This window comes from Scyliorhinus canicula, chromosome 28, assembly GCF_902713615.1.
Source record: "Scyliorhinus canicula chromosome 28, sScyCan1.1, whole genome shotgun sequence".
Classification (NCBI taxonomy): Eukaryota; Metazoa; Chordata; class Chondrichthyes; order Carcharhiniformes; family Scyliorhinidae; genus Scyliorhinus; species Scyliorhinus canicula.
Genome location: NC_052173.1, coordinates 3,477,990 through 3,501,267, shown reverse-complemented (window position 1 = coordinate 3,501,267; position 23,278 = coordinate 3,477,990). Strand labels below are relative to the sequence as shown.

General features: G+C 45.5%; 1 protein-coding gene across 1 annotated transcript in view; it reads right to left on the bottom strand.

The window, feature by feature from the left end:
- Positions 1-300: 300 nt before the first annotated feature.
- The window catches only part of LOC119958174 (cytoplasmic dynein 1 intermediate chain 2-like), an 80,542-nt gene continuing 57,564 nt past the window's right edge, over positions 301-23,278 (bottom strand). The window contains exons 7-13 of the mRNA XM_038786511.1: positions 21,431-21,577; positions 21,143-21,256; positions 19,945-20,078; positions 5,779-5,923; positions 4,490-4,630; positions 3,594-3,719; positions 301-2,015 (exon numbers count right to left, since the gene is read on the bottom strand). Of these exons, the coding sequence (XP_038642439.1) occupies positions 1,902-2,015; positions 3,594-3,719; positions 4,490-4,630; positions 5,779-5,923; positions 19,945-20,078; positions 21,143-21,256; positions 21,431-21,577 (921 nt within the window). The 3' untranslated portion in view covers positions 301-1,901. The remainder of the gene's footprint in view (positions 2,016-3,593; positions 3,720-4,489; positions 4,631-5,778; positions 5,924-19,944; positions 20,079-21,142; positions 21,257-21,430; positions 21,578-23,278) is intronic.

Below are 23,278 nucleotides of genomic sequence, written 5' to 3'. Positions count from 1 at the left end.
TAATAAAAAGCAAAGAAATAAACTACTGCTCAGATCTAAACACTTTGTTAGTTTATATATTTCTGTGATCTGGTACTTTTGTTCCTTGTTCTAATATGAATGAAATGAAATGAAAATCGCTTATTGTCACGAGTAGGCTTCAATGAAGTTACTGTGAAAAGCCCCTAGTCGCCACATTCCGGCGCCTGTTCGGGGAGGCTGGTACAGGAATCAAACCGTGCTGCTGGCCTGCCTGGGTCTGCTTTCAAAGCCAGCGATTTAGCCCAGTGAGCTAAACCAGCCCCTCCCATCCCAGCCCATCCCAAATGTGGTAATCAATGTGAACGTTAAATGGCATTGAGCAACTATTCTATGACTATATTTACCTCTTTGTTCCACGCCTGCTATCATTTCCCTGGACGTCTCCGCAGGAGCAGTCCAGAGGAGCTTTATTCCAATACGCTAATTGGGGATCGATGATAAACACTTCATGAGGGGCTGGTTTAGCACACTGGGCTAAATCGCTGGCTTTTAAAGCAGACCAAGCAGGCCAGCAGTACGGTTCAATTCCTGTACCAGCCTCCCCGAACAGGCGCCTGAATGTGGCGACTAGGGGCTTTTCACAGTAACTTCATTGAAGCCTACTTGTGACAATAAGCGATTTTCATTTCAAAGACAGGAATCTAGTGCAGATTTTTAGCTGCCAATGGGCACATTTCATCCATTTATACGCGGTCTTTACCATCTAAGCTGTGGCTCTTAAAGGAATCATGGCAGGCCACTTTGAGAAAGGTCTATTTGAAAAGATATTTTGTGGAGCGAGAAGAATGAGTGGCCCATACAAATCACCCTCCTGTTCGGAGATTTCTAGCTCCCTTCCAGAGTGGAGCCTCCCAACCAGTGAGCTAGCTACCTGTGAGATTAAATTCTAGCCACATTTATCCTTATTGGCAGCCCTCCCAGGCACCTTTTCATCAAGCTGTATATTTGTAAAGCCAGGCCTGTGAAGGGTCTTGTCTATCACCTGTGGATCAATCCGATTCGGGGATGTGATCTGGTCTGCAATCTGCACCTTCCTCAATTGCCTCTGTCCAGTGTAGGCTTGAAACTCAGTGTCATTAAATAGAGCTGGGAAAAACATGCACAGCAATTTCAAATCATGAGCTCTACAAATTTGGAAGCCCTTATAAAATCTACATGCATGTGAGTTACTTGGGAAATTTATATATTAAAGAAACCCCAATCGTATTTGGACTAACGTATGAACTGTGACAATTTGCATCACAATGTTAAATAGCATCATGGAATAGCGCTGAGACAAGTGTATTTTTGACCTTATCGCCCAATAGCAGAGACCTGACAATACATTGTGGAGGAGCCAGCTGCTGAAGATGGAAATGATATCAGTGGATTTCGAACCCCAGGTAATTTCCAATGACTGTAATATAAGCAAAAAGTGTTTCTAACTACTATCAGTCTAGATTATCCTCCTCCATTCATTCTTGTTGTTCCACTGTAAACATAATGCTGGATGCATGGTTTAATCTTGATTGTTTGCCACACAAAAGTAATGTGGCCACTCACTAATCATGGCACACAGATCTGCCCTACTGCGCCAAAAGTTGAAAACTCCTGCTTTAGATTGACGGAGAGCAGCAAAAAGCCTGGAGTTAATTACTACATAGATACAGCTTACAAGAGAGCTTTGCACCCACCAGTTACTGGACACTCTAACCAGTCAACTACACACAAACTATGTTACTAGCCAGGTAAAGACTGCTGACAAATTGTGCAACATGGGGCAAATGACATGATCCACATATTGCAAGGTCTATATTTTGGCAACAGGGAAGCTAAGTGGTCAGGCTTCTTCCGCGTATATGCGGCATGAATGTGACAAAACATTGAGAATCTTCATCAGTCTAGGCAAGGAGACCTCCTGCTGCTTCCTCCTCGGCATCATTTCCATTTGCTTTAAGGTCAACAAGTGTTTGTGCAAAACTGGTCCATTCATCGTTCCGGGGAATGGCAATTTGCTGAAAAGTGAAAAAGACAAGAGAAACACGAGATTTGATCAAGGCATATCTGCGATAATGATTGATTAGTGCTTCCTGCACTTTATTAAGGGGGTTGAAATACTCCCAAGTTAGAGAGACCCAGCATTCCTATCCCATTTGTCTCAGTTCCACTTTGTCATGCTGCACAATAGACAATGAATTACGGACTTTGGCAGCAACTTCCCAAAGCTCCTCCTGGATGTGGACTGTTTTGTTCTGACAGTCTAGTTCAGGCTTGCCAGCTGGCATGCGTCTTTGTCTGGCCTGCTACAACATTGCTGGACATACGATAGACTTTAGGTTTGAAAAATGGTGTGAAGCTGCTCATCCATTCACAGGCTGCATTGACTAGCGAGCTTATCATCAGTTAATGTGGGGAGAAACCAGCCTGTCACACGACCAGCAAATAAACAAATGCAAACACATGTCAAAGGTCTGGGATAATTATATCAACCAGAATCTGGTTTCAAACTACAAATATTCAAAATATTCTCAGTAAATTTATGAAATGCCAGTCATTTCCATTCTTGTAATCTCATCGATATTTCTATCTTTTACACATTAGGTGCAGAATAATTCTACGTTCAAGGGATGTGGGCACAGCGCCAGCATTTATTGCTCATCCCTAAAAGGGGCAGTTAAGAGCCAACCACATTGCTGTGAGTCCGGAGTCACATGTAGGCCAGACCAGGTAAGGACAGCAGATTTCCTTCTCTAAATGACATCAGTGAACCAGATAGGTTTTTACAACAATGGACAATGTGGTTTCTGGGTCTCTGGATTACTCGTCCAGTGATAATACCACTCCGCCACAGCCTTCCCCTAATATTGTCAAGCTTCCCGCGATTGATCAAAGCCTAATACACCACCCAGTGTTGAACTCAATCAGACTGGGGAATATCTTGCTCTGTGCTGAAGCAATTCATCTTAGCCAGAGATGCAGTTAGGATATGACAATTTGCCTCAGTGCATGGTGGAAACTCAGCCCTTTTCCTGTGATTGTCATTAAAACAGCGGGGATAGGACTGGAGCTGGCTGTGACATCCACTCGCTACTTCTGTCGTGGTAGAGTGGAAATGGCTACTTGCACGAGGCACTGCAAAGTTAACCAGTGCTCGTGGAAGAGTAGAACATACAGTGCAGAAGGAGGCCATTCAGCCCATCAAGTCAGCACTGACCCACTTAAGCCCTCACTTCCACCCTATCCCCGTAACCCAATAACCCCTCCTAACTTTTTTGGTCACCGAGGACAATTTATCATGGCCAATCCACCTAACAGCACGTCTTTGGACTGTGGAAGGAAACCGGAGCACCCGGAGGAAACCCACGCAAACACGGGGAGAACGTGCAGACTCCGCACAGTGACCCAGCGGGGAATCGAACCTGGGACCCTGCCGCTGTGAAGCCACAGTGTTAGCCACTTGTGCTACTGTGCTGCCTCTTGTGCTCCAGCCATTTGTGCTGCCATGCTGAGAAAGCAAATTTCTTCAGGAGAGATAGCGAGAATAAAAATTCAAATACAACAAGAAAGTAAAGACTTCAATGCAAGTTTCTTACCTCTCCCACATCGTAGATCAATACTTGGCCCTCAGAATCACCCACAGCAATCTCTCGTCCTGACTGTGCCCAGCGTACACGATGTAACGCAGGGTTCCCCTCCATGGTGACACTTGCAGTGGGAACCTGCGTATTAGAAGTGTTAAGTAACTCGTTTAATATTTGGTCTCCAAACAAAGAGGTGACAAAGTGTTTTGGATTCCACTAAGAAATCAAAATGCACGATATGAAGTTGTTAAAAGAAAAGATGGTGTGGCGATACAACCTGGCCTAAATGTGGACAAGGCTTTTGTGCAAAAAGCAACCAGATTAGGTTAATCCCAGCAGAGAGTCTGTTCCCATCACTTTGTATTTAATCTGTGCTTCTTAGTTGGTCAAACTTCAACAGCTATCCTTTATTATTTTCATAAACAATAAAATGGCTCCGGCTCTTCATTTCAGCCAACCAAATAATGTCATAACATCGATGATTAGCTGGAAGGGAACACCAGGCTAGAGATCTATTCCTCCACGGGACTGGCTTCACTGCAGCAAAAGCCTCGACAGGTCAGGAATAATAGGACACTTATTTTTTGCAGGCACATTTTCTCCAACTGAAGGACCACAGCCTCCTTATGAGGAAACAGAAGGTTACAATTAATGCTGCAGCTAGTTTGCCACCATTTAGTGTGAGAGTGTAGCCTGGACTGCAGCACCACAATTTCCCATATGTAGAGACCTTTGACCTGACGATTGGTTCAGCAAGCTGGGACATCCAATCTGCATCCACCGCTGTGTTGCTAAGTGGTGCTTCAACATGCTTTGTCACCGAAAACTATACTCGTTAAATAATAAATCATACGGACCGATTGAGAAAATCCAGTTGACACCCATTGTCTTTATCTTTATTGACTTACCTCAGAGTCTTCATTCACATTCCAGAGATCAAGCCGGCCCATCCCATCAACACATGCAAAGAGTGCAGGGTGTATTGGAGACCACATGACATCAAATACATAGTCTGAACTGTCCTCAAAGGAATACAAGGACTTGTTACTCTATAAGAGAGAAAACAAATACAAGACTTAGCCACATAAAAAGATCAATAGAATTAATTTTCTCTTTCCCAAATTCTCCCCTCCTGAAAGCACAAAGTTTTTCACTGGGATCCAGCTCCAGTTGTCCACTGCTACCTCTTTCGAGTGGCCCTCAACAGTGGGTATCATCAGACTACAAGGAACCCTCATCATGGCGGAGCCAGATACTGTTGCCACACAGAACACATTTGTTTCATTCATTCATGGGCTGTGGACCTGGGCTGGGCCCATCTCATCAATGGATTGCTCCACCATCTCGGAGGGCATTGTTGTTGATCTGGGGTCACAGTAGGTCAGACCAGATAAGGATGGCAGATTCCCTTCCCGAAATAACATTAGTGGGTGGCACAGTAGCACAGTGGTTAGCACTGTTGCTTCACAGCTCCAGGGTCCCAGGTTCGATTCCCGGCTTGGGTCACTGTCTGTGCGGAGTCTGCACGTTCTCCCCGTGTCTGCGTGGGTTTCCTCCGGGTGCTCCGGTTTCCTCCCACAAGTCCCGAAAGACGTGTTGTTAGGTGAATTGGACATTCTGAATTCTCTCTCTCTGTACCCGAACAGGCACCAGAGTGTGGCGATGAGGGGACTTTTCCAGTTCCTTGTTTGCAGTGTTAATGTAGGCCTACTTGTGACAATAAAGATTATCACTAGTGAACCAGAATGGTTTTTACAATAATCATTTCACGGTCAATTAGATTTTTAATTCCAGATATTTATCAAATTCCAATTTATTGAATTCAAATTTCACCATCTGTGGTGGGATTTTAACCTGTGACAATACCACTACGCCATTCCTTCCCCATAGCAAGCATATGGCTTTTCAATAGTGATTGCTGTAGAAGGAGCAGGAATCTTGGCTGCATTTTCTTACTCTAACGCAGGGATTGAGGTCATCTAGTTCAGTACAGCTGGGAATCGTGAGGGACGAATTCACATAATAAATGACTTGAGTCACAAATACCAGTTGAGGAATCAAGAGGTAACAATAAACAATTAAGTTGGATAAAATCAATTTGTTTCTGCTGTGTTCATGTATGTTGCTTAAATCATATTGGTATTCGAGGAAAGTGATTCTGGAAAAGATTATACATATAATATCCATTTAGACTCACCTTAGTTGACCAGAGTTTCACAGTCCAGTCGAATGATGAGGTGATAAAAAGATGAGAGAAGTCCACTGGCCCTGCCGCTGTGTGACAATGGACCCCTGTCACTGGACCTTGATGACCTTCAAACATCTCGAAGATTCCAGCTTTACTGTGATTTGCAAGACAAACAATTGATAGAATTGTGTTCTGGCTTTCTCGACACAACTTCACTTGCACAGAAGACTTTTTCTTCTGCTCTTTCCATTTCCCTCTACTCTCTCCCTGTCCGGGCTGAATTTTCTGAGGTGATAAGGGGGTCCCACACCCGCGTTCGCTATCAGGTCACCCGCTGGGCCAACTTTCTGCGAAGCTACCTGTGTAGGTGGGTTCTCGAGGTTGGAGGCCTGGAGCACAGGCCAGGTTCTGTCCCACTGGGAGAGGTGCTGATGGAGGTAGGGGAGTGGGAGGGTGTCTCAAGACGGAAGTGCCCTCTGAACAGCTCAGCAAAGTTAAAAATAAAGAATGATGGGATCCTACGCAAGGAGTCAGAGAAAGAGGGAGCAAGGACAAAAAGAAAAGGTAGAAAAGTGAATAAGAAAAGTGATAGGTGGCGACACCAAGGACAAAATTCAAACAGGGCAGGAGAGAAAAATATTGGGAGCAAGACACACATTGTGAAAAAGACAAACTTAAAGACTCTGTGCCTTAATGCACGGAGCATTTGCAATAAAGTGGATGAACTAATCGTGCAGATAGATGTAAATGGGTATGATAAAATTGGGATTTCAGAAACATGGCTGCAGGGTGACCAGGGATGGGAACTGAATGTCCCAGGGTTCTCGGTGTTTAGGAAAGACAGGCATAAAAGAAAAGGTGATGGCGTGGCATTGCTGGTTCAAGAGGAAATTAACACAATAGTGAGAAAGGATATTAGCTCTGACAATGTGGAATCTCTATGGGTAGAGTTGAGAAACACCAAGGGACAGAAAACATTAGTGGGTGTCATATATACACCCCCAAACTGCAGTGGTGATGCTGGGAATGGCATTAAACAGGAAATTAGAGATGGATGTAAGAAGGGAATATCGGTGATCATGGGTGATTTTAATCTTCACATAGATTGGGCAAATCAAATTAGCCACAATGCCGTAGAGGAGGAATTCCTGGAGTGTATACGGGATGGTTTTCTTGACCAATATGTGGAGGAAACAACTAGAGAGCAGGCCATCTCAGACTGGGTAATGTGTAATAAGAAGGGAATCGTTGCCAATCTGGCTGTACGAGAACCTCTTGGGGATGAGCGATCATAACATGCGAGAATTTATCAAGATGGAGAGTGAAGTAGTTGATTCGGAGACTACAGTGCTAAATCTTAATAAAGGGAACTATGAAGATATGAGGCGTGAGTTGGCCTTGATAGATTGGGGAGAGTTACTGAAAGGGATGACAGTGGATAGACAATGGCAAACATTCAAGGAACACATGGGGGAACTACAGCAACAGCTCATTCCTGTCTGGCAGAAAAGCAAAGAGGGTAAGAGGGCCAATCCATGGCTTACAAAGGAAATTAGAAATAGTATCCGATCCAAGGAAGAAGCAGACAGATTGGCCAAGAAAAATAATAGGTCTGAGGATTGGGAGCAGTTTAGAATTCAGCAAAGAAGGACAAAGGGATTGATTGAGAAGTACGAAGTACAGCACAAAAGGAAGTTTGCAGGGAACATAAAGACTGACACAAAGAGTTTCCATAGATATGTGAAGAGAAAGGGATTAGTAAAGAGAAATGTAGGCCCCCTCCAGACAGAAACAGAACATAGAACAGTACAGCACAGAACAGGCCCTTCGGCCCTCGATGTTGTGCCGAGCCATGATCACCCTACTCAAACCCAGAACAAAGGACAAAGAAATGGCTGAGCAATTGAATACATGCTTTGGTTCTGTCTTCACAAAAGAGGACACAAATCAGATACCAGAAATGTTGGCGAATGAAAGGTTTAGTGAGAGGGAAGAACTGAGGAAGATCAACATTAATAGAGAAATGGTGCTGAGAAAACTGATGGGATTTAAGGCGGATAAATCCCCAGACCCTGAGAATCTGCATCCCAGAGTGCTTAAGGAGGTGGCTCTGGAAATAGTGGATGCATTGGTGGTCATCTTCCGGGATTCTATAGACTCTGGAACTGTCCCTGCAGATTGGAGTGTAGCTCACGTCACTCCGATATTCAAAATGGGAGATAGAGAGAAAGCAGGGAATTATAGACCAGTGAGCCTAACATTGGTAGTGGGGAAAATTCTTGAATCCATTATCAAGGACTTTATAGCGAAGAAGAAAATGCTGGAAAATCTCAGCAGGTCTGGCAGCATCTGTAGGGAGAGAAAAGAGCGAACGTTTCTAGTCCAGATGACCCTTTGTCAAAGTTGTGACAAAAGGTCAACTGGACTCGAAACATTAGCTCTTTTCTCTCCCTACAGATGCTGCCAGACCTGCTGAGATTTTCCAGCATTTTCATTTTGGTATCAGATTCCAGCATCCGCAGTAATTTGCTTCTATCAAGGACTTTATAGCGGAACGTTTAGAAAGCAGTGGCAGGATCAGTCAGAGTCAACATGGATTTATGAAGGGGAAACCATGCTTGAGAAATCTGTTGGAATTCTTTGAAGATGTAACCAGTACAGCTGACAAGGGGAGCCAGTCGATGTGGTATATTTGGACTTTCAGAAGACTTTTGACAAAGCCCCGCATAAGAGATTATTGTGCAAGATTAAAGCGCATGGGATTGGGGGAAATGTATTGAGGTGGATAGAAAACTGGTTGGCAGAGAGGAAACAAAGAGTAGGAATTAATGGGTCATTTTCAAATTGGCAGGCAGTAACCAGTGGGGTACCACAGGGATCGGTGCTGGGACCCCAGCTATTCACAATATATATTACTGATTTGGAGGGAGATAGAATTCGAGCTGTGGGATAAAGCCCGTAAGAGAGCCAATTCATCCTCGTTGTGTGCCAGACTCAGCTTGATCCAGTTCAAGGTGGTCCACAGGGCCCACATGACGGTAGACCGAATGAGCAGGTTCTTTGAGGAGGTGGAGGACAGATGTGGCCGGTGTGGGGGTAGCCCGGCAAACCATGCACATATGTTTTGGGCATGTCCGAAATTGAGGGGATTCTGGCAGGGATTTGCAGACGTTGTGTCAGAGGTGCTGGAAGGAAGGGTAACTACGAGTCCAGAATTGGCAATATTTGGGGTATCGGAAGATCCGGGGGCCAAGGGAGGGAAGCCGATGTTCTGGCCTTCCCTTCCCTGATGGCCCGGAGACAGATTTTGCTGGGATGGAGGGACTTGGAGTCCCCGAAGTCAGGAGTGTGGGTCAGCGACATGGCAGGGTGTCTCAGTCTGGAGAAAATTGAATTTGCTTTGCGAGGATCAATTCAAGGGTTTTCCCAGAGGCGGCAGCTGTTCATAATAATAACATAAGAACTAGGAGCAGGAGTAGGCCATCTGGCCCCTCGAGCCTGCTCCGCCATTCAACTAGATCATGGCTGATCTTTTGTGGACTCAGCTCCACTTTCCGGCCCAAACACCATAACCCTTAATCCCTTTATTCTTCAAAAACTATCTATCTTTACCTTAAAAACATGTAATGAAGGAGCCTCAACTGCTTCACTGGGCAAGGAATTCCATAGATTCACAACCCTTTGGGTGAAGAAGTTCCTCCTAAACTCAGTCCTAAATCTACTTCCCCTTATTTTGAGGCTATGTCCCCTAGTTCTGCTTTCACCCGCCAGTGGAAACAACCTGCCCGCATCTATCCTATCTATTCCCTTCATAATTTTAAATGTTTCTATACGATCCCCCCCCCACATCCTTCTAAATTCCAACGAGTACAGTCCCAGTCTACTCAACCTCTCCTCATAATCCAACCCCTTCAGCTCTGGGATTAACCTAGTGAATCTCCTCTGCACACCCTCCAGCGCCAGTACGTCCTTTCTCAGGTAAGGAGACCAAAACTGAACACAATACTCCAGGTGTGGCCTCACTAACACCTTATACAATTGCAGCATAACCTCCCCAGTCTTAAACTCCATCCCTCTAGCAATGAAGGACAAATTTCCATTTGCCTTCTTAATCACCTGTTGCACCTGTAAACCAACTTTTTGCGACTCATGCATGAGCACACCCAGGTCTCTCTGCACAGCAGCATGTTTAATATTTTATCATTTAAATAATAATCCCTTTTGCTGTTATTCCTACCAAAACGAATAACCTCACATTTGTCAACATTGTATTCCATCTGCCAGACCCTAGCCCATTCACTTAACCTATCCAAATCCCTCTGCAGACTTCCAGTATCCTCTGCACTTTTTGCTTTACCACTCATCTTAGTGTCGTCTGCAAACTTGGACACATTGTCCTTGGTCCCCAACTCCAAATCATCTATGTAAATTGTGAACAATTGTGGGCCCAACACTGATCCCTGAGGGACACCACTAGCTGCTGATTGCCAACCAGAGAAACACCCATTAATCCCCACTCTTTGCTTTCTATTAATTAACCAATCCTCTATCCATGCTACTACTTTACCCTTAATGCCATGCATCATCATCTTATGCAGCAACCTTTTGTGTGGCACCTTGTCAAAGGCTTTCTGGAAATTCAGATATACCACATCTATTGGCTCCCCGTTATCTACTGCACTGGTAATTTCCTCAAAAAATTCCACCAAATTAGTCAGGCACGACCTGCCCTTTATGAACCCATGCTGCGTCTGCCCAATGGGACAATTTCTATCCAGATGCCTCGCTATTTCTTCTTTGATGATAGATTCCAGCATCTCCCTACTACCGAAGTTAAGCTCACTGGCCTATAATTTCCTGCTTTCTGCCGACCTCCTTTTTTAAACAGTGGTGTCTCGTTTGCTAATTTCCAATCCGCCGGGACCACCCCAGAGTCTAGTGAATTTTGGTAAATTATCACTAGTGCATTTGCATTTTCCCTAGCCATCTCTTTTAGCACTCTGGGATGCATTCCATCAGAACATAGAACATTACAGCGCAGTACAGGCCCTTCGGCCCTCGATGTTGCGCCGACCTGTGAAACCACTCTAAAGCCCATCTACACTATCCAATGACCATGTGAATGCCCTTAGTGTTGGCGAGTCCACTACTGTTGCAGGCAGGGCATTCCACGCCGTTACTACTCTCTGAGTAAAGAACCTACCTCTGACATCTGTCCTATATCTATCTCCCCTCAATTTAAAGCTATGTCCCCTCGTGCTAGACATCACCATCCGAGGAAAAAGGCTCTCACTGTCCACCCTATCTAATCCTCTGATCATCTTGTATGCCTCAATTAAGTCGCCTCTTAACCTTCTCCTCTCTAACGAAAACAGCCTCAAGTCCCTCAGCCTTCCCTCATATGATCTTCCCTCCATACCAGCCTAGTAAATCTCCTCTGCACCCTTTCCAATGCTTCCACATCCTTCACATAATGTGCCGACCAGAACTGCACGCAACTCCAAATGCGGCCGTACCAGAGTTTTGTACAGCTGCAACATGACCTCATGGCTCCGAAACTCAAACCCTCTACCAATAAAAGCTAACACACCATACGCCGTCTTAACAACCCTCTCAACCTGGGTGGCAACTTTCAGGGATCAATGTACATGGACACCGAGATCTCTCTGCTCATCCACACTACCAAGAATCTTACCATTAGCCCAGTACTCGTTATTCCTCCCAAAATGAATCACCTCACACTTTTCTGCATTAAACTCCATTTGCCACCTCTCAGCCCAGCGCTGCAGCTTATCTCTGTCCCTCTGTAACTTGTAACATCCTTCTGCACTCTCCACAACTCCACCGACTTTAGTGTCATCTGCAAATTTACTCACCCATCCTTCTACGCCCTCCTCCAGGTCATTTATAAAAATGACAAACAGCAGCGGCCCCAAAACAGATCCTTGTGGTACACAATGGTAACTGGACTCCAGTCTGAACATTTCCCATCAACCACCGCCCTTTGTCTTCTTCCAGCTAGCCAATTTCTGATCCAAACTGCTAAATCACCCTAAATCCCATGCCTCCGTATTTTCTGCAATAGCCTACCGTGGGGGACCTTATCAAATGCTTTACTGAAATCCATATACACCACATCAACTGCTTTACCCTCATCCACCTGTTTGGTAAACTTCTCAAAGAACTCAATAAGGTTTGTGAGGCACGACCTACCCTTCACAAAACCGTGTTGACTATCTCTAATCAAATTATTCCTTTCTAGATGATTATACATCCTATCTCTTATAAACCTCTCCAAGACTTTGCCCACAACAGAAGTAAGGCTCACTGGTCTATAGTTACCGGGGTTGTCTCTACTCCCTTTCTTGAACTAGGGGACAACATTTGCTATCCTCCAGTCTTTTGGAACTATTCCTGTAGACAAAGATGACATAAAGATCAAAGCCAAAGGCTCAGCAATCTCCTCCCTAGCTTCCCAGAGAATCCTAGGATAAATCCCATCCGGCCCAGGGGACTTATCTATTTTCACACTTTCCAGAATTGCTAACACCTCCTCCTTATGAACCTCAAGCCCTTCTAGTCTAGTAGCCTGTATCTCAGTATTCTCCTCGACAACATTGTCTTTTTCCTGTGTGAATACAGACGAAAAATATTCATTTAGCACCTCTCCTATCTCCTCGGACCCCACGCACAACTTCCCACTACTGTCCTTGACTGGCCCTACTCTTACCCTAGTCATTCTTTTATTCCTGACATATCGATAGAAAGCTTTAGGGTTATCCTTGATCCTACCTGCCAAAGGCTTCTCATGTCCCCTCCTGGATCTTCTTAGCTCTCTCTTTAGGTCCTTCCTGGCTAATTTGTAACTCTCGAGCGGCCTAACTGAACCTTCACGTCTCATCTTTACATAAGCCTCCTTCTTCCTCTTGACAAGTGCTTCAACTGCTTTAGTAAACCACGGTTCCCTCGCTTGACCACTTCCTCCCCGCCTGACAGGTACATACTTATCAAGGGCACAAAATAGCTGTTCCTTGAAAAAGCTCCACATTTCCATTGTGTCCATCCCCTGCAGTTTTCCTCTCCATCCCATGCATCGTAAGTCTTGCCTCATCACATCATAATTGCCTTTCCCCCAGATATAACTCTTGCCCTGCGGTATATACCTATCCCTTTCCATCACTAAAGTAAACGTAATCGAATTGTGGTCACTATCACCAAAGTGCTCACCTACCTCCAAATCTAACACCTGTCCTGGTTCATTACCCAGTACCAAATCCAATACGGCTTCGCCTCTCATTGGCCTATCTACATACTGTGTCAGGAAGCCCTCCTGCACACATTGGACAAAAACAGACCCATCTAAAGTACTTGAACTATAGCGTTTCCAGTCAATATTTGGAAAGTTAAAATCCCCCATAACAACTACTCTGTTACTTTCGCTCCTATCCAGAATCATCTTTGCAATCCTTTCCTCTACATCTCTGGAACTTTTCGGAGGCCTATCGAAAAGCCCTAACAGGGTGACCTCTCCTTTCCTGTTTCTAACCTCAGCCCATACTACCTCAGTACTCGAGTCCTCATCAAATGTCCTCTCAGCCACCGTAATACTGTCCTTGACTAACAATGCCACCCCTCCCCCTCTTTTACCATCTTCCCTGAGCTTACTGAAATATCTAAACCCCAGAACCTGCAACAACCATTCCTGTCCCTGCTCTATCCATGTCTCCGAAATGGCCACAACATCGAAGTCCCAGGTACCAACCCATGCCGCAAGTTCACCAACCTTATTCTGGATGCTCCTGGCATTGAAATCAGACCAGGGCCAGACTTGTCTACCTTTAGCCCCATTAGCTTGCCCATCACTACCTCCTTAGTGATAACAATCATCTCAAGGTCCTCAGCTGTCATAGCCTCAGTCGCTGGCATGTTATTTGTGTCTTACACTGTGAAGACCGACCCAAAAAACCTGTTCAGTTCCTCAGCCATTTCCTCATCTCCCATTATTAAAACTCCCTTCTCATCCTCTAAAAAAGGACCAATATTTACCTTAGCCACTCTTTTTTGTCTTATATATTTGTAGAAACTTTTACTGTCTGTTTTTATATTCTGAGCAAGTTTACTCTCATACTCTATCATACTCTTCATTATAGCTTTTTCAGTAGCTTTCTGTTGCCCCCTAAAGATTTCCCAGTCCTCTAATCTCCCAGCAATCTTTGCCACCTTATATGCTTTTTCCTTCAATTTTATACTCTCCCTTATTTCCTTAGATGTCCACGGTCGATTTTCCCTCTTTCTACCGTCCTTCCTTTTTGTTGGTATAAACCTTTGCTGAGCACTGTGAAAAATCGCTTGGAAGGTTCTCCACTGTTCCTCAACTGTTTCGCCATAAAGTCTTAGCTCCCAGTCTACCTTAGCTTTTCTCATCCCATTGTAATCTCCTTTCTTTAAACACAAAACACTAGTATTTGATTTCACCCTCTCACCCTCCATCTGTATTTTAAATTCCACCATATTTTAATCGCTCCTTCCGAGAGGATCCTTAACTATGAGATCATTAATCAATCCTGTCGCATTACACAGGACAAGATCTAGGACCGTTTGTTCCCTCGTAGGTTCCATTACATACTGTTCTAGGAAACTATCGCGGATACATTCTATAAACTCCTCCTCAAGGCTGCCTTGACCGACCTGGTTAAACCAATCGACATGTAGATTAAAATCCCCCATGATAACTGCTGTACCATTTCTACATGCACCAGTTATTTCTTTGTTTTTTGCCTGCCCCACCATAATGTTACTATTTGGAGGCCTATAGACTACTCCTATCAGTGACTTTTTCGCCTTACTATTCCGGATTTCCACCCAAATGGATTCAACCTTATCCTTCATAGCACCGATGTCATCCCTTACTATTGCCCGGATGTCATCCTTAAATAACAGAGCTACACCACCTCCCTTACCATCCACTCTGTCCTTCCGAATAGTTTGATACCCTCGGATATTTAACTCCCAGTCGTGACCATCCTTTAACCATGTTTCAGTAATGGCCACTAAATCATAGTCAGTCACGATGATTTGTGCCATCAACTCATTTACCTTATTCCGAATACTATGAGCATTCAGGTAAAGTACACTTATGTTGGCTTTTGAATACCTCTGTTTTGAATCGTAGCACCTCGATCAGTAACCTCTCCAAAGTGATATTTCCTCAACTTTTCTCCAAATTTTCCTTGTCGTTGACCCCATATCTTCATGTAACAACCTGCCGCATCGCTTACCATTAATGTCTTTACTTCCCGTTTGATTCCTTTTAGTATTGCTGGGCCTATTCACTAAGCTCCCCTCAGTCACTGTACCTTGCACTGTCGCCCTTTTTGAATTTTGACCATGGCTCCTCTGCCTTACACTTTCCCCCTTACTGCCTATTGTTTCTGTCCCTGTTTTACTACCTTCCGACTTCCTGTATTGGTTACCATCCCCCTGCCTCATTAGTTTAAACCCTCCCCAACAGCTCTAGCAAACCCCCCCCCCCCCCCCCCCCCCCCGGACATCGGTTCCAGTCCTGCCCAGGTGCAGACTGTCCGGTTTGTACTGGTCCCACCTCCCCCAGAACCGGTTCCAATGCCCCAAGAATTTGAATCCCTCCCTCTTGCACCATCTCTCGAGCCACGTTATCATCCTATCTATCCTGACATTCCTACTCTGACTAGCTCGTGGCACAGGTAGCAATCCTGTGATTACTACTTTGAGGTCTTCCTTTTTAACTCCTAACTCCCTGAATTCAGCTTGTAGGACCTTGTCCCATTTTTTCGACTATTTCAAGGAAAATTGAACGTCAGCAGTAATTGGGTGGGTGGGGGAGGAAAACAGGAGGCATAGATTTGTGAGGGTAAGTCTTGCCTCACAAGTTTGATTGTATTCTTTGAGGAGGTAACTAAGCATATAGATGAAGGTAGAGCAGTTGATGTCATATACATGGATTTTAGTAAGGCGTTTGATAAGGTGCCCCATGGTCGGCTCATGCAGAAAGTAAGGGTTGTGAATCTGTGGAATTCCCTGCCCAGTGAAGCAGTTGAGGCTCCTTCATTAAATGTTTTTAAGGTAAAGATAGATAGTTTTTGAAGTATAAAGGAATAAAGGGTTGTGGTGTTCAGGCGGGAAAGTGGAGCTGAGTCCACAAAAGATCAGCCATGATCTCATTGAATGGCGGAGCAGGCTCGAAGGGCCAGATGGCCTACTCCTGCTCCTAGTTGTTATGTTCGTATTCAATGTCTCTATATCTTTTCAGAATGTGGAAACCAGAACGTTGCAAAGTGTGGTCGAACCAAGTTGTCATCTAATCTCTGCAGTGCAGAAGGACGTCATTCAACCTATTGAGTCTGCACCGACCCTCTGAAATGGCACCGTACCCAGGCCCACTCCCCTGCACCAGTAACCCCACCTAACCTTTTGGATTCTGGGGGGAATTTATCATGGCCAATCCACCTAACCTGCACATCTTTGGACTGTGGGAGGAAACCAGAGCACCCGGAGGAAATCCATGCAGACACGGGGAGAACGTGCAGACTCCGCACAGACAGTCACCGAAGGCCGGAACTGAACCCGGGACCCTGGTGCTGTGAAACAGCAGTGCTAACCACTGTGCCACCATGCAGTGTTGAGGCAGATTCAATTATGGATTTCAAAAGAATAATTTTTTATTCTTGAGGAGAATGTGGGCGTCGCTTGTTAGGTCAGCATTTATTGCCCATCCCCAAATGCCCCCGAGAAGGTGGTGGTGAGCTGCCTTTTTGAACCGCTGCAGTCCCTGGGGTGTAGGTACACCCACAGTGCTGTTAGGGCGAGAGTTCCAGGATGTTGCCCCAGTGACAGTGAAGGAACGGCCGATATATTTACAAGTCAGGATGGTGAGTGACTTGGAGGGAAACCTCCAGCTGGTGGAATTCCCGGGTATCTGCTGCCCTTGTCCTTCTAGATGGTAGTGGTTTTGGAAGGTGCTGTCGCTGGAGTTTTGGCGAGTTGCTGCAGTGCACCTTGCAGTAAAAGTGAAAGGTAAAGTTGACATCGTCTCCATAGGCTACTTTCCCCTTTAAGGGGGAGAACTGACTGGTGGTGGTTTAACCCGAGGATCACCACACCTCAGGCAAAGGGCGAGGTTGAGAAGGCGGGTCCTTCGTGAATAACCTCAGCCGGTACGGGAATTGATCCCACGCTGTAGGCCTCGCTCTACATCACAAACCAGCGGTCAAGCCAACTGAGCTAAACCGGGCCCCCCTCTTGTGGGTGGTACATATGGCTGCCACTGCTCCTCGGTAATGGATGGGCGCTAATCAAACTGGTTTCTTTGTCCTGGATGGTGTTGAGCTCTTTTATTATTAAGTTCACGGATGACACCAAGGTTGGTGGAGTGGCAGATAGTGTTGAGGATTGTCAGAGGATACAGCAGGACACAGATAGGTTGGAGACTGGGCAGAGAAATGGCAAATGGAGTTTAATCCAGACAAATGTGAGGTAATGTATTTTGGTAGGCCTAACATAGAGGGGAAATATACCGTAAATGGCAAAACTCTGAAGATTATAGAAAGTCAGAGAGATCTGGGTGTGCAGGTCCACAGATCTTTGAAGGTGGCAACACAAGTGGACAAGGTAGTCAAGAAAGCAGACGGAATGCTTGCCTTCATTGGACGGGGCATCGAGTATAAAAACTTCCAAGTCATGCCACAGTTGTGTAGAACCTTGGTACGGCCGCATTTGGAATATTGCCCACAATTCTGGTCGCCACACTACCAGAAGGAGGTGGCGGCTTTGGAGAGGGTGCAGAGGAGGTTTACCAGGATGTTGCCTGGTCTGGAGGGTGTTAGCTATGCGGAGAAACTGAATAGACTCGGTCTGTTTTCATTAGAACGACGGAGGTTGAGGGGGTGACCTGACAGAGGTCTACAAGATTGAGGGGCATGGATAGAGTGAATGGACAGTCTCTCTTTCCCAGGGTGGAGGGGTCAGTCACCAGGGGGCAGAGGTTTAAGGTCCATGAAGCAAAGTTTAGAGGAGATGTGCGAGGCAGGGTTTTTACACAGAGGGTGGTGAGTGCCTGGAACGCGCTGCCAGGTGAGATTGTGGAAGTAGAGACATTAACGGCGTTCAAAAGGCATCTTGACAAATACATGGATAGGATGGGTATAGAGGGATACGGCACAAGGAAGGGTTGAGGGTTTTGGCAAAGGTTGGTATCATGACCAGTGCAGGCTTGGAGGCCGAAGGGCCTGTTCCTGTGCTGTATTGTTCTTTGTTCTTGTGTTATTTGAGCTGCACTCATCCAGGCAAGTGGAGAGTATTCCATCCCATTCCTGACTTGTGCCTTAGTGGAGTCAGGAGGCGAGTTATGTAGGCTACTTGGTGGACTACAGAGGAAAGACAGGAGAGTGGGGCTGAGAAGCTTTTAGATGGCTCTCAGTACCTATTGCTGTGCTTTTACCATTCAGTGATTCTATGGGTGGATACGGGCGGCCTCTGTGATGGTGAAGATATGTGGTCAGAAGCTCCTCTCAGGATAAAATATTACATCACGATGCAAAGAGTTGATGAAAGGTCAGCTTTGAGCATTAATTCAGTTTTCCTCTCCACAGATGCTGCCAGTGTTACCAAGTATTGCCAGCATTTTCTGTGTTTACTTCAGATTTTCAGCATCTGCAGTATTTTATTTGTGTGTGACAAACAGTTCAGTTTAGCCTCAGACAGTAGCCAGGAGGGCTGGAGTCTGTATGTAGGGAACGGAGTTTGGAGTCGGGCCCAAACAGGTCTTTATAATATTGATTGCAGGAAATCTCTGTCCGTTCAATACCGGATGTTGGGCAGGCAGTCTGATAATTTAGCAACGAGGGAGGAGTTGAGAGAAGTGGTGCTGAGATTCTTTGTTGTCCTTGCGTGGTGTGGTCTACATGTGACTGCTGACCCAAAGCAATGTGGTTAACTTGTAAATGCCCTCTGACACGGTAGCACAGTGGTTAGGACTGTTGCTTCACAGCTCCAGGGTCCCAGGTTCGATTCCCGGTTTGGGTCACTGTCTGTGCGGAGTCTGCACGTTCTCCCCGTGTGTGTGTGGGTTTCCTCCGGGTGCTCCGGTTTCCTCCCACAGTCCAAACATGTGCTGTTAGGTAATTTGGACATTCTGAATTCTCCCTCTGTGACCCGAACAAATGCCGGAGTGTGGCGACTAGGGGCTTTTCACAGTAACTTCATTGCAATGTTAATGTAAGCCTACTTGTAACAATAATAAAGATTATTATTAAATGGCTGACCAAGCCACTCAGTTATATCGAACCGCTACAAAGTCAAAAAGGAGTGAAACCAGGCAGAGAACCCGGCATTGACCTAAGGTTCGGAAATAACGACACATCCAGCCTTGTTGATCCTGCATAAATCCTCCGTACTAACATCAGGCACACCATCCACCACTGACACACAGTGGGTGTACTGTGTACCATTTACAAGTAGCACTGCAGCAACTTCCCAAACCTCTTTTGACAGCATCTGCCAAACTCTAGTCTCTGCTGCCTTTGCCCTTCTACATGGTAGTGGTCTTGAGTTTTGTAGTTTGTGTTTAACTACCTTGTCTTGTATTTGTCTGATGATTCCTCCCCCTCCCTCTCACCACCTTAAAGAACACACTTTCTGCGCCATACGGACCAGCTCCGAGGTCCACTTTGGTCTTCACCTGTTTGGCAATGGGCTGAGGTTTGCACTGCAGGCCTTCAATGTTGGTTTGAACCAACAAGCTAATCTGAAAGTGATAGGATGTCTACATTTGATACCATTAATAATATAGTACATTTTCTCCACAAGTGCTGCCACATGTTTGGGTTAGCACGGTAGCACAAGTGGCTTCACAGCACCAGGGTCCCAGGTTCGATTCCCGGCTTGGGTCACTGTCTGTGCAGAGTCTGCACGTTCTCCCCGTGTCTGCGTGGGTTCCTCCGGGTGCTCCGGTTTCCTCCCACAGTTCAAAGACGTGCAGGTTAGTTGGATTGGCCATGATAAATTGACCTTAGTGACCAAAAAAGTTATTGGGTTACGGGGATAGGGTGGCGGTGAGGGCTTAAGTGGGTCGGTGCAGACTCGATGGGCCGAATGGCCTCCTTCCGTACTGTATGTTCTATGTAAGTGTAATTGTTGTACCTGCCAAGGCGACATGCTGTGTAGACAGAGCCTTCTTCACTACCCACAACAAAGTTATTGATGTCTCCCAGCGGGAAGGACATGGAGGTTACAGCAACTGCTTTTGATTGCTTGTGTACCAGTTCAATACTGTCCTGCAAAACAAAAATCCCCAATAACAACTGATTTCACAATGTGCATTACCCGGTATCTCTCAGAGGACAGAGCTGACACATAACACAGTACTAAACTCTCGTGCTATAGAAGAGATACAACTTTCTAAAGCTCTGCATTGACAAGACCAAACGTGCGGCTCCAAACAACCAGGATCAGCTACTTTCATCGCTGTAATATTACCCATTTTAATTTGTCTCGCTGTTACAACTTCCAAAAGCTTCATCCAATCTTTGCCTCTTCAAGGATCAACTTCTTCGATACTCATCAATTTATCAAGCTCCATGCGACACAAACTCTAACTTTCCCAGAGCTCCAGCAACCACATCCTCCCTGTTCGAATTAACCTCTACTCACACAACCAAGTTCAAAAATCTTCATTTTGGATTATAAATCCTTTTCCTGGCCCTTCTCCATTCACCTTTGAAACTCTTCTTTCCTAACATTTCCGTGTGTACCATCAGTTCACCTGGCTCTATTAAGCAGGCCCCACTTAAGTAATGTACCCCACCCGATCCTTGGCACAGCCTTCAAAGCTGCCGTCTAAAATTCCTCACCCTTGATTATCGGGCATGGTAGCACAGTGGTTAGCACTGTGGCTTCACATCGCCAGGGTCCCAGGTTCGATTCCCCGCTGGGTCACTGTGCGGAGTCTGTACGTTCTCCCCGTGTCTGCGTGGGTTTCCTCCGGGTGCTCCGGTTTCCTCCCACAAGTCCTGAAAGACGTGCTGTTAGGTGAATTGAACATTTTCAATTCTCCCTCTGTGACCCGAACAGGTGCCGGAATGTGGCGACTAGGGGCTTTTCACAGTAACTTCATTACAGTGTTAATGTAAGCCTACTTGTGACAATAATAAAGATTATCATTCATCTCTCCAAACTTCAATAGATTCTTTCAACTCACTCCTTCAACCACACCAGCAGTAATCTCGAATAATCCCCTCCTCCTTAAAGGCAAGCGCTTTTTGAAACATAATGTTAATGCTCCTTCTGGAGGCCAAGCATGGGAACAAAAAATATCCGTTCCTCCAATTGTGCTCCTTACCTGTGGCTGAGAGAGCATGTCCAGGCTCCAGGTACACAGTTTTCCATCAGTAGAAACACTGACTAGGTTATGGGCATTTTGAGTTCCAACAACATTCACACAGTACACAGGGTGCTGTAATACAGAGAATAAGTCATATTGGGCTCGCAGTACAAAGTTCTGGAAAATCTCTTTCACATGCTCATTTTAAGTGCATTTACAAAATGCTGGCAACCGTTATGTCCATCCAATTAATATATTGGATCTATGTGATATGATGAAAGATTTGGATTCAAATATTATTCTCACTGTGTGGGCTGCAGCAGATAGTGGAGTCCGCTGGACTGGTGTCTTCTTATTACTGCGGTTATCCCAAAGGACAATCTGACCAGAATATGTTCCACCCACCATGAGATTTGGGTGAAACTGTGCAAAGCAGGCAGACATGACTTTTGACTGGAAAAGATAACAATTAAATACAATTACATTTTCTCATAACTAAAAATCAAAATAAAAAAAGACTAGCTGCTTTCATTAATATTAACTTTGGTAGCAAAAATAGGCAGGCAGATTATTATTTGGATGGGTGTAAATTGAGAGAGGTGGATACTCAGCGAGACCTTGGTGTCTTCATGCATCAGTCGCTGAAAGTAAGTGTACAGGTACAGGAGGCGGTAAAGAAGGCAAATGGTATGTTTGGCCTTCATAGCGAGAGGATTTGAGTACAGGAATAGCGATGCTTTACTGTAATTGTATCGGGCATTGATGAGGCCACACCTGGAGTATTGTGGGCAGTTTTGGTGTCCTTATCTGCGGAAGGATGTTGTTGCTATGGAGGGAGAGCAGCGAAGGTTTACCAGGCAGATTCCTGGGAGGGCGGGACTGTCATATGAGGAGAGACTAAATCGGTTAGGATTATATTCATTGGAGTTCAGAAGAGTGAGAGGGGATCTCATAGAAACTCACAAAATTCTAACAGGGTTAGATAGGGTAGATTCAGGAAGAATGTTCCCGATGGCGGGGGAGTCCAGAACTCGGGGTCATTTTAGGACTGAGATGAGGAGAAATGTTTTCACCCAGAGAGTGGTGAGTCTGTGGAATTCACTACCACAGAAAGTAGTCGAGGCCAAACGTGTAATTTCAAGAAGGAATTAGGTATAGCTTTTGGGGCTAAAGGTATCAAAGGATATGGGGGGAAGGCGGGATCAGGGTATTGAACATGATGATCAGCTATGACCATACTGAATGGCGGAGCAGACTCGAAGGGCCAAATGGCTTCCTCCTGATTCTATTTTCCATGTTTCCATGTATTAATGTTCCATCTTTGAACTCCATTTTTAAACTATAAACATCTAGCAGGTCGATCTGCTCTAAAGCGGGTATAAAAGATCCCATGGCACTCTTTGAAGAGAAGGTGAGTTCTCCCTGGTGTCTTGTGCAATGTTTATCCCTCAACCATCATTACAAAAAAAGATTTCGATTTAGATTTAGAACAGTACAGCACAGAACAGGCCCTTCGGCCCTCGATGTTGTGCCGAGCCATGATCACCCTACTCAAACCCACGTATCCACCCTATACCCGCAACCCAACAACCCCCCCCCCTTAACCTTACTTTTTTTATTAGGACACTACGGGCAATTTAGCATGGCCAATCCACCTAACCCGCACATCTTTGGACTCTGGGAGGAAACCGGAGCACCCGGAGGAAACCCACGCACACAGGGGGAGGACGTGCAGACTCCATATTATCAGTGACCCAAGCCGGGAATCGAACCTGGGACCCTGGAGCTGTGAGGCAACAGTGCTAGCTACTGTGCAGAGGAACAGATTTGCGTGTAGTTTTCTTTTCGAAAACATTTTATTGAGGCATTTATAATTTTGACATTTCAACATATTAACATTCTAAGTAACAGAGCAGTCCAACACACGCAAAAAGCCCACAGCAACACACCCAGCTTCCCTCCGTCCTAACTCCTAGTTACCGATACCTTAGATTCTCCGCCCCCATTCATCACTGCCATGCCTCCCCCCCTCCCCCGCTGACGGTCAGTTTTCCCTAAAGAAGTTGATGAACGGCTGCCACCTCCGAGCGAACCCCTTGAGGTGACCTTAATCTTCTCCAGCCCGAGAAGCCCTGCCATGTCACTGACCCACAC